The sequence below is a fragment of the Quercus suber genome, unplaced genomic scaffold, assembly GCF_002906115.3.
Source record: "Quercus suber isolate HL8 unplaced genomic scaffold, Cork oak 2.0 scaffold_42, whole genome shotgun sequence".
Lineage (NCBI taxonomy): Eukaryota > Viridiplantae > Streptophyta > Magnoliopsida > Fagales > Fagaceae > Quercus > Quercus suber.
In genome coordinates this window covers 616,061-631,855 of record NW_027069507.1, presented here as the reverse complement: position 1 = coordinate 631,855, position 15,795 = coordinate 616,061, and the positions used below count along the sequence as shown (strand labels likewise).

At 36.5% G+C, this 15,795-nt stretch overlaps 1 protein-coding gene across 2 annotated transcripts; it reads left to right on the top strand.

The window, feature by feature from the left end:
• Positions 1–6,678: 6,678 nt before the first annotated feature.
• On the top strand, positions 6,679–12,448 carry LOC112016308 (uncharacterized). 2 transcript variants are annotated; one of them, XM_024048838.2, is made up of 6 exons: positions 6,679–7,283; positions 7,535–7,667; positions 8,401–8,557; positions 9,103–9,139; positions 10,839–11,136; positions 11,823–12,448. In XM_024048838.2, exons 1-6 carry the CDS (start codon positions 7,101–7,103, stop codon positions 11,861–11,863), a joined length of 849 nt encoding a protein of 282 aa, XP_023904606.2. In that variant the 5' UTR covers positions 6,679–7,100; the 3' UTR covers positions 11,864–12,448. The 2 variants fall into 2 exon arrangements, with proteins under 2 accessions (XP_023904606.2, XP_023904605.2); XM_024048837.2 differs by having other exon boundaries at positions 6,681–7,283; positions 11,803–12,448.
• The last annotated feature ends 3,347 nt before the right edge of the window (positions 12,449–15,795 follow it).

Genomic DNA, 15,795 nt, shown 5'->3' with positions numbered 1-15,795 from the left:
TTATATCAAAAAGAGAGCTACAGGGCGGGAAAATTCCTGCCCAAGTCCTAGCAGAGTTCTCAACCGTTGGATTTGAATCGCACCGTAGAATGTGGGGAACATAAGACTGTAAAAATTTAATGAGGAGCGCATCTTGTAAGACGAAGCGTCAAGAGCGTGCCTTAGGCAGTTAAAAATGCGTCTTTATGAACAGAGATGGGACGAAATAAGCACAAAGCAAATATGGTGACGTCGAAATCATCCTTTCTTCCTGAGGAGCTAGAAAGAAGAATTTCAAGAGGCTATTGTAGGAATATTGGGCCTAGGAGTTCATTATTTGTTTGTATATCAGGCCTATAGCCCAATTCGAGGACGAGAGTTTGTCCGAGGAAGAGAAATCTTTATCAAAAGAGACTGCGTTATTAAATAGAGGTTAGTTTTGGTCACAATGGCTCAAGAGGATGGGCCGAGGATAAATGCATCCTCGGTTGACCAATACTGGGGTCCGAAGAGATTGTCTGTCATCTAGGGTAACATTCCAGAAAGTCTCATTAATGCGGATAAGCATTGTAGAGATGTCAAACAGGGAGAAATCCTAAAAATATCTTAGGAGAAAGCTGCTACCACTGCATTAAATACTCTACAGCTAACTCTCTAACCACATTAATGTGGAGGTGATACCTGAATAATAGTTTTCAGCCTTACAGTTATTACATGAAGATTTATAAGAGGTTCTGATGGGACAAATATCAACACCAATCATCTAACATGCACGTGGAAGATAGAGATGGAAAGGAAAGATAGTATAAAAGAAGGAGGCAATGAGAAAGGGGATCAGAAAATCAGAGAAGAAATACTATAGTAATCTAGAACCAGACTTGTAACCACATTTAATAGCATTATATAAGAACCAGTCTCTTCGGACATTGCCGAAGACATTTTTTCTTCAGTTTAAATTTGTCTATCTTCACTCTTTTGTCACCAACCTACTTAACTTGTTGTTTGATTAACTAAAACCCAGTTTTCTAACCAATTTCTCTACAAATTCATTGTTTTGGGCTTTTTGGGCCTAAGTCCATTCATATTTTGGGTTAAGAATTCAAATCTGGTTCTTACATAAATAATTTAGGCTAAGCTCAGTAAAAATATCGTTCATGTTTGTTTGCTTATAACAAGCAAGCTTAAGCTTGTTTAATAAACAAGCCAAGACCAAATAACAACAAAAAGTTGATCATGAATAGGCTCATGAACGATAGGACTTAATACAAAACATGTTGAGTTTAAGCTCATGATAATAGAGTCCAAATATTTTGTCCCACACTTCCTACTCCACTATATACTCCACAAATAAAAACATGTCACATGTACATCTAATTTATTAAATGCTAAATTTATGTCTTCTATTATTTCAATTACCTAAATATGATGGGTTATTTATTTATTTATTTTAGGAAATTGAAATAATAGAATGCATAAATTTAGCATTTAATAAATTAGATGTACATGTGGCATATTTTTATTTGTGGAGTATATAGTGGAGCAGGAAGTGTGGGATAGAAGATTTGGACTCATGATAATAAGCTTGATATATGCATGACAGATCAAACTTATCTTACTAAGGCTTTAGTTAATTAGAACCTAATGAGATAACTTTTCCAAACAAAAATTGAAGGGCTTTAATTACTCTTTCTTTTTTTCTTTCTTTTTTATTAGCCAGCGACATGCGACAATGTACATGAGTACCATCCTCCTCTTTAGTTAGGTCTTTTCTTCTTTTCCCATTCCCATCTAATCAAACCACATTTGAACTAGATTTTCCAAGCTCCTCCTTCCCCTTTCCTCACCTTACCAAATTACTATCTAATTTGTTTGTTTTAGTTCAAATCCCCACTTCCCCTAGCTCAATCACCTCTATGTCATCATCTAGTGTCTACTTTCTACAACCTAAAGTTATAGGCTTCCTCGGCTTGTTTACAATTTGAAATATAATAAAAAAAAAAAAAAAAAAAAAAAAAAAAAAAAACCTTAACTTAACTTTGAAACTTGCTTACCATGGCCAGATCCCTCTTCAGCTCAAAGAAGACTTCATGTTGCCTTATAGACCTGAGTTCAACCATGTCCTTAAGCAGAAGCAGGGATTGCTCCACCGTATCTGCCACATACCCAACTGTACCTTACTAGAAGTAGCGAATAGAGGCATCACTGAGTAAGGGAGCCCTATTCAACTCCAGGCATGGGGTTTAAGCTGGGGTTGCAGCTCGTTGGTCACCCCTCAATTCTGCCTCGATGTCTGACCTCGTTTGAAGGGCTCTTTGTTGCTTGGCCCCCCTCTGAGACTCAACTTCACAAGGGGGGACGTTTTTCCCTATCTCCACTACCTCTTTTCCTTTCTCCTCCCACTTCCTCTTATGGTTGGCAGGGTCAGCTCTGTGGGTTGGAACAAGTGGAGGAGGGGGGAGTTTTGTCTAGGCCAACTTCTCAGGAGCATCCTTCCCTAGCTAAGACTCCAGTAACTTTTGGAGAGTTGATCTCTACTTCCTTTGGATTCCTATCTTGTCCGATAAGGGAGTAGTTCCTTCGAAATGAGTGGATTGAGGTTGAAAAAATTGGCCGAGGTCACCAGTTGATGTCTCTAGGGACAAGGGCTGGTTGAAAACCTCGTAAAGGTCGTCTGATTCTAAGACATTTGCTACCTCCTTCTGCCCTTCTTCTTCCTTATCTTCTTCCTTGCCGATAGGTTAAGAGGAAGTAGCTTCACCAAATGCGTGTTGAAGTGGAAAAGCTACTTTGGGCATGCCTTCTGGGATGGGTTAAGTGGAGACTAAGGGTGCCTTCTAGAATAGGAACGCCTTCAGGGAGGAGAAAACCAAGGACAGCTACACTTATGCGATGTAGACAGGGGTTCTTGGCTCTAATCACGCACTTTGGTGCTTGAAAGCCGGACGAGATCGGCTTGTACCCTAAGATTAGGTGAGCTGCTCGTAATTGGTCATCGTTGTGTACTGAGACCTCGACCAGGAGTATGTTATCCAAACTCTCCTTATTAACTAAGCTGATGTTTGGCTTAGCAGCGTGTCTATCTGCAGAATCACCAGGAACACAAAAGTTTTTTATCAGATGTAAAAATGGAACATGCCAAAAGAAAAGAAAGAACTTATAAATTAGCATCCTAGGCCTAAAATCCCACATGGCTGCCCCTCTCTCGTCAAGCAAGGAAGGCCATCATGCCATTCCTCTGTCATGATCAGAAAATCCTTATTCAGGCTTTTGTTGGATTCAAGAAGGCACTGAATGAGCCTAACTTTAGGATACCTAGACTTTAGGTAATACCCCTGCCCCTTCAGGTGGTGGAGATTATAAACCCAGTTGACATCATGATGTGTAAGCCCTAAACCCATTTGTCATTGAGGGCGTCTACGCACCTTAGTATTCTGAACATGTTTGGGGCACGCTGGGTAGGAGTCAACCTATAAACCTTAAGATAATCCCTGGTCACAGTGCCTATGGGGATTTTCATCCCGCCTTCTATAAAGGCAATCATCGGGATTGCTACTTCTCCCTCTTACCTGTCTACATGCCATTGTCCCTTTGCGCGATACCTAATGCCCACTCCTGGGGGGATCATATATTGAGCCCTAAAATTCTATATCCCCTCCTCGGAGTTTACCAAACTCTTAAATCTACCCATTTCTAGAAGGGTTTGGAAAGACCTAAAGTGATTGAGAGGAAAAGATGGAGCCGAGGAGAGGAAAAGAGCGAAGAATAGAAAGATGTAGGGAAAAGTAAAAGTGCAAAGAGTTGTGAAGACTTACAAAAATAAGAAATGTGTCCTCGGACAAGCTTTTAGTATTTGTAGAAGCACGAGTAAGGTAAGAGAGTTGGCAGGTTCAATGTATGTGCGCTAACAGCTAAATGAATGCTAAAGTAAAGAAAATGTTTGATTTGAGTGATATTTATATCAAAAAGAGAGCTACAGGGCGGGAAAATTCCTGCCCAAGTCCTAGCAGAGTTCTCAACCGTTGGATTTGAATTGCATCGTAGAATGTGGGGAACATAAGACTGTAAAAATTTAATGAGGAGCGCATCTTGTAAGCCGAAGCGTCAAGAGCGTGCCTTAGGCAGTTAAAAATGCGTCTTTATGAACAGAGATGGGACGAAATAAGCACAAAGCAAATATGGTGACGTCGAAATCATCCTTTCTTCATGAGGAGCTAGAAAGAAGAATTTCAAGAGGCTATTGTAGGAATATTGGGCCTAGGAGTTCATTATTTGTTTGTATATTAGGCCTATAGCCCAATTCGAGGACGAGAGTTTGTCCGAGGAAGAGAAATCTTTATCAAAAGAGACTGCGTTATTAAATAGAGGTTAGTTTTGGTCACAATGGCTCAAGAGGATGGGCCGAGGATAAATGCATCCTCGGTTGACCAATACCGGGGTCCGAAGAGATTGTCTGTCATCTAGGGTAACATTCCAGAAAGTCTCATTAATGCAGATAAGCATTGTAGAGATGTCAAACAGGGAGAAATCATAAAAATATCTTAGGAGAAAGCTACTACCACTGCATTAAATACTCTACAGCTAACTCTCTAACCACATTAATGTGGAGGTGATACCTGAATAATAGTTTTCAGCCTTACAGTTATTACATGAAGATTTATAAGAGGTTCTGATGGGACAAATATCAACACCAATCATCTAACATGCACGTGGAAGGTAGAGATGGAAAGGAAAGATAGTATAAAAGAAGGAGGCAATGAGAAAGGGGATCAGAAAATCAGAGAAGAAACACTATAGTAATCTAGAACCAGACTTGTAACCACATTTAATAGCATTATATAAGAAGCAGTCTCTTCGGACATTGCCGAAGACATTTTTTCTTCAGTTTAAATTTGTCTATCTTCACTCTTTTGTCACCAACCTACTTAACTTGTTGTTTGATTAACTAAAACCCAGTTTTCTAACCAATTTCTCTACAAATTCATTGTTTTGGGCTTTTTGGGCCTAAGTCCATTCATATTTTGGGTTAAGAATTCAAATCTGGTCCTTACATAAATAATTTAGGCTAAGCTCAGTAAAAATATCGTTCATGTTTGTTTGCTTATAACAAGCAAGCTTAAGCTTGTTTAATAAACAAGCCAAGACCAAATAACAACAAAAAATTGATCATGAATAGGCTCATGAACGATAGGACTTAATACAAAACATGTTGAGTTTAAGCTCATGATAATAGAGTCCAAATATTTTGTCTCACACTTCCTGCTCCACTATATACTCCACAAATAAAAACATGCCACATGTACATCTAATTTATTAAATGCTAAATTTATGTCTTCTATTATTTCAATTACCTAAATATGATGGGTTATTTATTTATTTATTTTAGAAAATTGAAATAATAGAATGCATAAATTTAGCATTTAATAAATTAGATGTACATGTGGTATATTTTTATTTGTGGAGTATATAGTGGAGCAGGAAGTGTGGGATAGAAGATTTGAACTCATGATAATAAGCTTGATATATGCATGACAGATCAAACTTATCTTACTAAGGCTTTAGTTAATTAGAACCTAATGAGATAACTTTTCCAAACAAAAATTGAAGGGCTTTAATTACTCTTTCTTTTTTTCTTTCTTTTTTATTAGCCAGCGACATGCGACAATGTACATGAGTACCATCCTCCTCTTTAGTTAGGTCTTTTCTTCTTTTCCCATTCCCATCTAATCAAACCACATTTGAACTAGATTTTCCAAGCTCCTCCTTCCCCTTTCCTCACCTTACCAAATTACTATCTAATTTGTTTGTTTTAGTTCAAATCCCCACTTCCCCTAGCTCAATCACCTCTATGTCATCATCTAGTGTCTACTTTCTACAACCTAAAGTTATAGGCTTCCTCGGCTTGTTTACAATTTGAAATATAAAATTTTAGTTTGACAACAATAAAAAGTTTTAATCTCAAAATTTTGAGGTTAATTCATTTACGGCCCCAAAAAATATCTCATGACAATAACATTACACTTAACCCTATGCCCTATGTTTAGACTAAGAATTGTAATATATTCTGATCACCTCCATTTTTTTCTCTCTTTCCCATCCCCGAAACTTAGAAAGTGTAGAGACAAAGCTATGGTCCCCCAGTTGCCAAAAGACCATGCGGAGGCCGAGGTGACCATAGGACTAATGGACTATACAAAAAAAATTTAATGTGAAAAAGAGATGCACTGAATCACACCCGTTTATAATTTATTTATAGTTAATAGTTATACAACATTACTGCACCAATTGGACGGTTGACCGTTGACTTTCCCCGTGATTTTATCCCTCCCTCCGTTTACAAATTTCCCCGTTCCGTTTCTGCCACTACGTTACACATTCCAAGCAATGCAGTTTTCTATGGTAATATAGGTGATTATGAGAACAACCTTAGGCCTAATTAGTCATTGCCGTACTAGCCTTAAATAATAAAACCAAAAGTACAGCGATGAGGGATATTGAGGGACATAATAATAGTAGAAAAACCCACACCCACGCTCATGATTGCGCGTGGTATGGAATAATATGAGGTAATGATATTCACGTAGTAAGCACACATTATAATGGGCGCGTGAGAAAGTGAATTTTGGAGAAATAATGTAACGAGGTGGGGGCTGCTGTTTTGTATATAATTCATGTCCGTATTATGAGAGCCCCTTTCCTCTTTTTCTAACTTTTGCTTTCTCTTCCCTCCTAATATTTCACTTCTCTTTTTTATTCATCTCTCTCTCTCTCTCTCTCTTTCTTATTATCAATACCACTGCTCCTTCCATCACCACCAAATCCAAATTCACCACCTCTAATATCTTGAAAAGATCCATCTAGGTTTAGTGGGTTTTCCTCATATTCATCTTGTACCACAACTAAAATAGTCTAGATCCATCTTTGTGCCATAGTGCTAGCTAGGACTTATTTCATTATTGACACAGCACACACATACACAACTAGTAGTACTACTACTACTAGTATCACTACTTCTGCCCACTTTTATTTGGAGAGATATCAAGGTGGTGGTGGTGGTGGTGGTGGTGGTGTAACAGATTTTGTAAGAGAAAATTTTGAGGAATTAAAGTGACCAAATTTTAAAGATGACTCCAGCTAATTTGGCAGGGCAGTTTGGTGACACAACTTATACCAAGGTATTTGTTGGAGGCTTGGCTTGGGAAACCCAGAAGGAGACCATGAAGAAATACTTTGAACAGTTTGGTGAGATCTTGGAGGCTGTTGTCATCACTGACAAAGCCACAGGAAGATCCAAAGGCTACGGATTTGTATGCTTCTTCTTTACTTTCTCTCACATTTTTGCTTGCATATAGATTTTGTCTAATTTATCTCACTATTCAATATCTTATATGGTATCTTTGTACTTTGTCCTTTTTTCACTAGATCGCGAGCCAAATGAAAGATCTAGAATTGTTAATTTCTCAAAAGAAATGGAATTTATAAAACAAAAAAGAGAAAATATTAATAACTCTTTTCTGTTCATAATTGTGATGGAAAATTAATGTTATTTCTATTTTAGGTAACTTTTCGAGAACCCGAAGCTGCCATGAGAGCTTGTGTTGATGCTGCTCCAGTGATAGATGGGAGGAGAGCTAATTGCAATCTTGCTTCTTTGGGTGTTCAAAGATCCAAACCTTCAACACCAAAGAATGGTATACTACTTTTTATTTCTTTTTCTTCTCTTTCTGTTTTTTAATATTATTTATTTCATACTATATGGATTATATTTAGGTTATGTGGTATGAATATGATACATCAGATCTGAGAAAAAAGGTTCCATAAAATCTTCCATTTTATTTATCACTATACAAAGATGCTTAATTTGAAGTTTATTATCCACAATTATTCGTTGACAATGCGAACAAGCTTAGTTGCTATGGATATTCCTTACTAATTATTGGTATTATAAAAATTAAATACTGTCATGTAAAATCTTGATCAGGCAATATCAAAAATATACTATTTTGAAAACACATATACACTTGGAAATGCAGCATGAATATTCTCCCAAAATGGAAAAGTTCTATTCTGCCTTTCAGGTAATAATTCCAGAAAGTACATTTCAAGAAAAATAGGTGGAAGAACAATTATATGAATTCACAACATGCAAACAACTCAGCCACTTTGTACAAGAACTACATTTACTTCTTGCCATATATATGTGTGTGTGTGTGTTCCATTAAAATGTATGATATATAGATATAGTATATTCATTACAAACTGATCATATACATGTTCTCCAACATGCATATGTGTATATAGGTGTTAAATTAATAAAGAGATGAATATATATATAGATATATATATTATATTTATGATTGGAGATTTAAGGAGTAAAAAAGTAAATGTGTGTGATGAATTAATTAAAAATGAAATGGAGTGCAGGAGGAGGAGGTGGAGGAGGAGGAGGAGGAGGCAGGAACTTTAGGGTAATGGGGTCATTTCAGACAGGGTTTGGCGGGACAGTGGGAACAGCTTTTCCTTCAGCTGCAACCTTCCCTCATTATGCCATCCAACAAGGAATTCCTTACAATCTTTATGGGTATGTTTTCATTTTTTGTTTTATGAATATATATACTTACTTTTTTTTTGTATTCCTCTTTGATTTCCCTCTACCTTTGCTTGTGTATACAATCATACATGGGAATAACCTGCACGTGCATTGCCAACTTAGTTATAATGCACACCCATCCATTCCAACCCCCCATTAAATTAGGCTTACTATATATCAAGCATGCTCATCTCTCTCTCTCTCTCTCTCTCTCTCTACCTCCACGTGTCCACGAATACATTTTTTTACCATGTTAATGGTCCCTCTCTCTCTCTCTCTCTCTCACACACACACACACACGTAGATAAGAGAACACATGCAGGTGTATGTGTAGGCAGTATTAATGTTATGTAAATCATTTTAAGCATGCACATCACCAAGCACGCTGTTCCGTGATGCTCATGCGCTTTTCTCTCTCTTCTAAAATTAAATTTTGAACTGATTTGTTTGGAATTTTGAGTTCCTTCCTCATATCACAAGCTTCAAATTTTATTCTAACTTTTTCCCTTTTGTCATTTCTTTGATCGCTATTTCAGGTACTCTCCATACTCGCCAGACTACACTTACCCTACGGTTTGTACAAATTTCACATTTTTTTCTTTCTTTCTTTTGCTTTTTATTCACACTATATCTAATCTTGCTTCTTAGGATGCATCTCGAAGCATACTTTTCAGTAGACCATGACCTTTTAACTTCCAATGATTTTACATATTTTTACACACCACAAAGGAATCTCCTCTTTATCAATAATATTAATATGCCAAATCCTTCATTTTTATTTTTTTATTTCATATCTCATTATTTCATACATCCGAATGTACAACACTTTTTTTCCCACCTAAATGTGGATCCAATGTAAAGGAGCTACATATGCAAACGAAACTTCTTTTCTTTTCTTTTATTCAGAAAAATAGTTTTAGTTCAATCTGAAAAATCTCTGTGACCCTATTGTAAAAGTATCATCAGTTATATATGTCATGAGTTACTTAATTAAACCTTGAAAATCAATGAAATATGAAAACTGTCTTTGCTCAAAGGCTAAGATGGCTCAAAATAAAAGAAACATTTTACTCTATGAGATCTTAAGATCCAATTAACTATATCTGCCTAGCTAGTCAGTAAGTGGGGACATTTTTGCCTTCGACCAAGCTGGCCAAGATGGTAAAGGCAGTTTTATTTATTTATTTATTTATTTCAAAATCTTTTGTCTTTTTTTCTTTGGAGTCATTCAATATATAACAACCACCAAAATTGACCCAAGATTTTTATCTTCCAACCACCACTTCGTAGCAACCACAGATACTTAATTTAATTTAAACTATTACTATTGCAACCGATCGAGATGGCGGGGCAACCTTTAAAATTTCTTGTTTTATTTATATCTCTAAATTCAATTCGTAGTGTTCAATATTAATGGGCTTATAAAATCAAACACCAACCACAATACGGCACTGTACTTTATGAAGTTTTTCTTCCTTTTTTTAAAAATAATTGATCTCACATATAAGCAAGGAAGAATGAAAGAGATGTGAGAAAATGATTGAGGCTGCACTGCACTAGCTTAGCTCTTAGCTAGTAGGGGGACATGAACCTGCTAACCTGAATGCCACGTAGTCGTAATTAACAAACAAAGAATGAAGTTGAGAGGTCAAAGCAGCCTTCTGTCTTCACCAATAATATTTGAATAACAGACTTCAATTCTTCTTTTGGTCCACTGACACACACACTCTCTCTCTCTCTCTCTCTCTCTCTCTCTCTCTCTCTCACAGTTACACTTTCACGGTCTTCTAAGAGTCCACACTCACTCACTGAGCAGTGAGAAATGAGAACCAGAATGTTTTCCACGCACAATGCCATGTTATGATTTGACCCACGAGAAAACAAAGCAAACATTTGATTTTTTCTACTTAAATTCCTACGTTGCCACCATATTTTAATAATACTATCAATAGGAATACCGATTAAATAAATAAACCCTAGATTCACGTTTGAAATTTTAGTTGTCTGCGGATCCACTTCCATTCCATACATAGTTCATTTGACAAGCAAATTATCAAACCATTTCCATCATGAATAGTTTTTAAGTGCCCAAATGCATATGACTCTTGTAACTTACTTTCATTTATATACTTTGAAATAATGAATGAATGTATTTTATAATTCACATATTCTCCAATACAAATCTAAAATTATATACAATGTCACATTATTAAAAATTTTAAATGACCTGACACTACATATATATCAATCGTTGTTGTTGTGGCACATACAGAGCTACTATAGCGTGTATGGTGGAACAACCACCCAATATCCCATGTATGGAACGGGGCCAGCTGGGGGGATGATTACTGGTGCGGCGGCAGCAGCTGCAGCATTCTACCCATATCTCCAGTTCGGAGAAGGGAGCGGTGGAGCAGCTGCCACTGGCTATACTTCTGGACAGACCGGTTATGGTGTCAATTATCCACACCACCTGTTTCAGTATTCAGCCATCAACTCAGCAACTGGGGGGTACCCACAGCATTATGGTGCATCAATGTCTCTTGCACCTACACCTGCCTTGCAATCAGGTTTGTACTTCATAAACAGATACCTTAATTTCTTTTTTCTCATGATCTCTCCTGCTTATTCATTCTTTTCAAACTATATATATATATATAATATGCATCATTATTTTGGGTGTTTTGATTTCTCTCTTTCTCTTCGTAGGCATATGAAAAGTAATGTGGAAAATGTATCTTATGCATTATATATATATATATATATATTCTTTCTCTCTCTTCCAATGCGTATGCACGGTAAAATATATAATACATATATCCAAGCCAATGCATGATATAAATATCACCTTACTATTAATTTTAAACATGCCATTATATGTCCATGACTTTAGACTATTATAATGTTTTTGAATAAAATTTGTGTGTAAAATGGCTTTTCAAAACTACTTTTTGAGTAAATGCATGTGTTTGTCACTGCGAAGTGGGAACTAATACAATGTTAGATCCACTAGTTTTCAAGGCATGATGTCTCCAATGTCACCTCTTGATGAGTTGATTGTTAATAGAAAATAATTTGTAAAACATACTCTTTGTTTGTATAATATATATGGCAAAACCAACCTAGCTAGATAATTCCCCAACATGCATGATAAGTATTTTATAAATCAGTTCTTAATTTCAAGGTTGATTTTGTATATGTCATTTTAATTCAAGAGTTACTAATATCTTTGACAGTGTGTTTTGCTGTGCCACAGGCGTGACCATGGCTCTTCATGCACCAATTCCTCATCGCTAGACATTCATGTCGAACTACCTAGCTACATCAAAATTCTCAGCTGTTTCTTGAAGTCTCAAAAACCTTTGGCCTAACCATGGTTCTCTCTCTCTCTCACACACACACTCTCTGTGTCTAACTCAAGCCCATTCATGTCAATTGGGCTTTTGCACACATACATGGCCCCCCATAGGGGCTAAATATCACCTCCAGAATTGGAGAGTCATGCATTTTTCCCCTTTGCATCTTTTTGAAAGAAAGGGTTCCTGGAAGAGAACCGAAGCATATGTGTAAGTAAACCAACTAAAGCTATTGGAATTAGCTAAGTTGGAAATAGTTTTTCAATCCTTGGCCCTTGAAAGGCCGAGTAAAGCAACCAACTTTTTAACTTTAGCCCAAGAAAGGCTAAACAAAAGCACATGGTTTGCGGAAAAAAAAAATTTGTAAATTCAACAACAGAAATAGCGAGCTCCTCACTTTGAAAATCAAGTTTTGGAATGGCTAATCCCTCCCAACTTCAGCTAATCACCTCTAGATGAAGAGGCAGTTTTAGCAAAATCATCATGGGGCATAATGGTGTGCCCCAACTTTTTTGTTGGTAGTTAACATCTAGTCTTAGGATTTTAGAGCTAGGACCAGTCATGTCTTTATAAAAAATGCTTTTTACCAACTTCATTTCAACTTTCACATTATGGTTTTAACCAACCATCTTCCCTTAGGGTAAGGGGAGGCAATCACTAACTCTTGTTTATTACTTTGTAAATTCATTGTGGCTAAACATGGGAGTTTAGCCCCATTTTACTAAAATTTAGGAGGGATAGTGTTTTTATATTTTTCTCTTGCATTTAGCTTTTAATATAGTTCATCATCAATTTGAGTACTCCATCAATGGATGTGGAGCTCAAAGCATGTGCATGTAACCCTGGGAGATATTTTGGTTCCCTTGGGTTCTTCTTCACTGACACACCAACCATGGTTAGGACTTAGGTCAACCTTGTCACCCTCTCTCTGCTCTCTGCTCTCTTTTAGCTTTTAATATAGTTCATCATCAATTTGAGTACTCCATCAATGGATGTGGAGCTCAAAGCATGTGCATGTAACCCTGGGAGATATTTTGGTTCCCTTGGGTTCTTCTTCACTGACACACCAACCATGGTTAGGACTTAGGTCAACCTTGTCACCCTCTCTCTGCTCTCTGCTCTCTCTCTCTCTTTCTCTCATCATTTTCACCGCCACCGGCCACCACCAGCATCATTATCATCATCTCTCTCTCTCTCTCTCTCTCTCTCCAACTCTTACTTGGAGATGGAACTTGATACTCTTAAATATTATGTATAAGCCCTATGGATTGGATTGTAATTAGGGATGCTCTTAGGACAACTAAGATTCCTTCTCTATCCAGGCTGGTTGAGAATGGATATGATACTTAATTCTACTATGTTTTTAATTTGAGACTGCTATGCTTACTCCTGCGAATGTTTAATTTGTCCATGATAAGCAAAGTTAATGCTTCCAAAAGTTCAGAAATTTTGTCGTGGTTCAATTGAGATTTTTTTTTTTAGTGACTAGTCGAGTTGCATCCTATGTATGCAAAATAAGCACAAGAATTACTATGTATGTAAAAGTCTTATTGATCTGAATAACGTACGTTTTCATTGGTGTAGTAACAAGAAAGTAAATCCACGTAATATATTATAGATAGCGAACAATTTTTTAGATTTCTTTGTTATCATTTCTTGAAAGCTAGAAAGTAGTACCTTAAGTTATTGTGGACTTGCTTATACTTAAATAAGATTGGATTTCACTATACTACGATAACGAATCACGTGACATGTTGCATGTCTTGTATATGAGTCGAGGGAAATTGATCATAATTCATAATCCTCCTTTTTCTTCTCTCTCTCTCTCTGCAAAAACATAGGATACTTGTACAGTAGGAGGCAAAATCTTCTGTTTGTTTTCCTGATTTTGTCAAAAGTTGAAAAGAGGCTACACGACGATGTCGTCCTCTCTATCACCTGCTTTTCCTTCTTTCTTTCTTTCTTTCTCTCTTTCTCTCTCTCTATATTTTTTTGGAGATGACAACCGCAGCGAGTGACTACCGCACCAATCTCATATGCATCCTTCGTTATTTCAAACACACACACACACACATATATATATGCTTGATGCTTCAACTTTCTGCACTATGACTGCCTAATTCCATTTGCTGTAATATCAATGTCATGCATTTTTTGAGAGGGCCATGATTATTTCACATCTAGTTAACTGTGTTCATATTTTTTTCACATCATATCTACTCTTTTTATAATATATGTACAATATGAGCATCTGGCGTTAAAAGTGTGAACATGGTATGAAACGTTTCTTTGATGCATGATAATATGCATGACATGTTTACAATAATTAGCCTTTTTGAACCAAGCATTTTCCCGCCTGATCAGCCATCCTGTCCTTGGCACGGACCCATAACATGCATGGTATCTCCAGCCACTGTCACTGTGTCACAATTCCTTTTCGGAAATTTCCTAGTTTCCTTTCCCAGGGTGTACGATACGTCGATATCTCAAGCGTGCGAGATTTCATGGTTCTTGGTTATTTTTCATGTCTACCATTTCTGGAGGGAATCCTTCAATATTTTGACTTTGCTCTAGATTGCTTGCAACTATTAAACTTGCTAGGCTGCTAAAGAATTTACAGCTCATATATAATTGATTCGTTGAAATTTTGCATTGAATTTATAGTCCATCTCATATATAAATATAATTGATAATTGGGGTATCTGGTTTAATTTCTGCTAGTATTATAGCGTACCTTCCTTTTGTGGTGACTTTGAAGCTCATGTTGATAATTCACTTATGCATTGGATATGTATATTTTTCGCTTCACAATGTGTAGAACTTACAACTATATGAGACTCACACATGAGAGATACCTTCTCTTATGTTTGATGACCTCATCTATTCTTTTCCTTCAAGTGATTACTCAGAGAGAGAGAGAGAGAGAGAGAGAGAGAGAGAGAGAGAGAGAGAGAGAGAGAGAGAGAGAGACTCTCTCTCTCTCTCTCTCTCTCTCTCTCTCTCTCTCTCTCTCTCTCTCCTTAGGATCTTCTGGAAAGAGCTTTGAAGATTCTTGAAATTCTGGGAGGTAATTTGCTTTTCCCTTAGGTGAAAACTTTTTCCACCAAAAGTAAATGAGACGCTCAAAAGCACAGCGAAACTATGCAATTGTTCATTTTTGTCTTTTTGTGTCAGCTGGTACTGTTTTTGTCTTTTTGTGTCGGCTCGTACTATATATATATATATATATATATCTAATGCATTATGCCTTCACATATTTTCAAAACTAATTGTAAGTTACTAATCAAGATAATAGGACCATCACTTTTTACTACCATGACTTTACACATGCTTGAACTTAAATGTAAGTTGTAATAGAAAATACATGTAATACAAATAGTTTTGGCGGAGACACCAATAATTCATTTTTAGTTTATACTCACTTAAAAAAAAATCATATTCCACCACTTTATTCATATCAATATGCTAATGTAGTATTCAATACCAAGTTGAAGGATCTAGTTTCACTCCTACTATAAGAATCATATGTCATTTTCATCAACTTAAAGAGATAGAGATAATAAACGACCTACATGTATTCATTGCTAGACAATGCCCTTCAATATATTGTAGATTGATTCCTTATTTCTACCATTAGTTTAAGTAGATTTAGACAATGCAAACATAATGTAATTAATGATGTGCTATCCAAGCAATCTAAGCATCCATCCACTGATTTAACCTATGATGAATCTTGCATTTGTAAGCATTTCAAATAAGAATGTGAATTTTGATGAATTAGCAATTCTATATTACAGATATCCTTTAGGAAGAAGACAGGGACATAATGTGTATGTGATTGTGAACATAAGTTGTACCAAAAAACTTACATGC

Bases quoted from the DNA above. Each gene is read 5' to 3' on its own strand.
- LOC112016308 (XM_024048838.2), top strand. From the start codon at position 7,101: ATGACTCCAGCTAATTTGGCAGGGCAGTTTGGTGACACAACTTATACC. The intron at 7,284-7,534 runs GTATGCTTCTTC...TTTCTATTTTAG, and splicing joins GATCCAAAGGCTACGGATTT to GTAACTTTTCGAGAACCCGA. The intron at 9,140-10,838 runs GTTTGTACAAAT...TGGCACATACAG, and splicing joins CAGACTACACTTACCCTACG to AGCTACTATAGCGTGTATGG.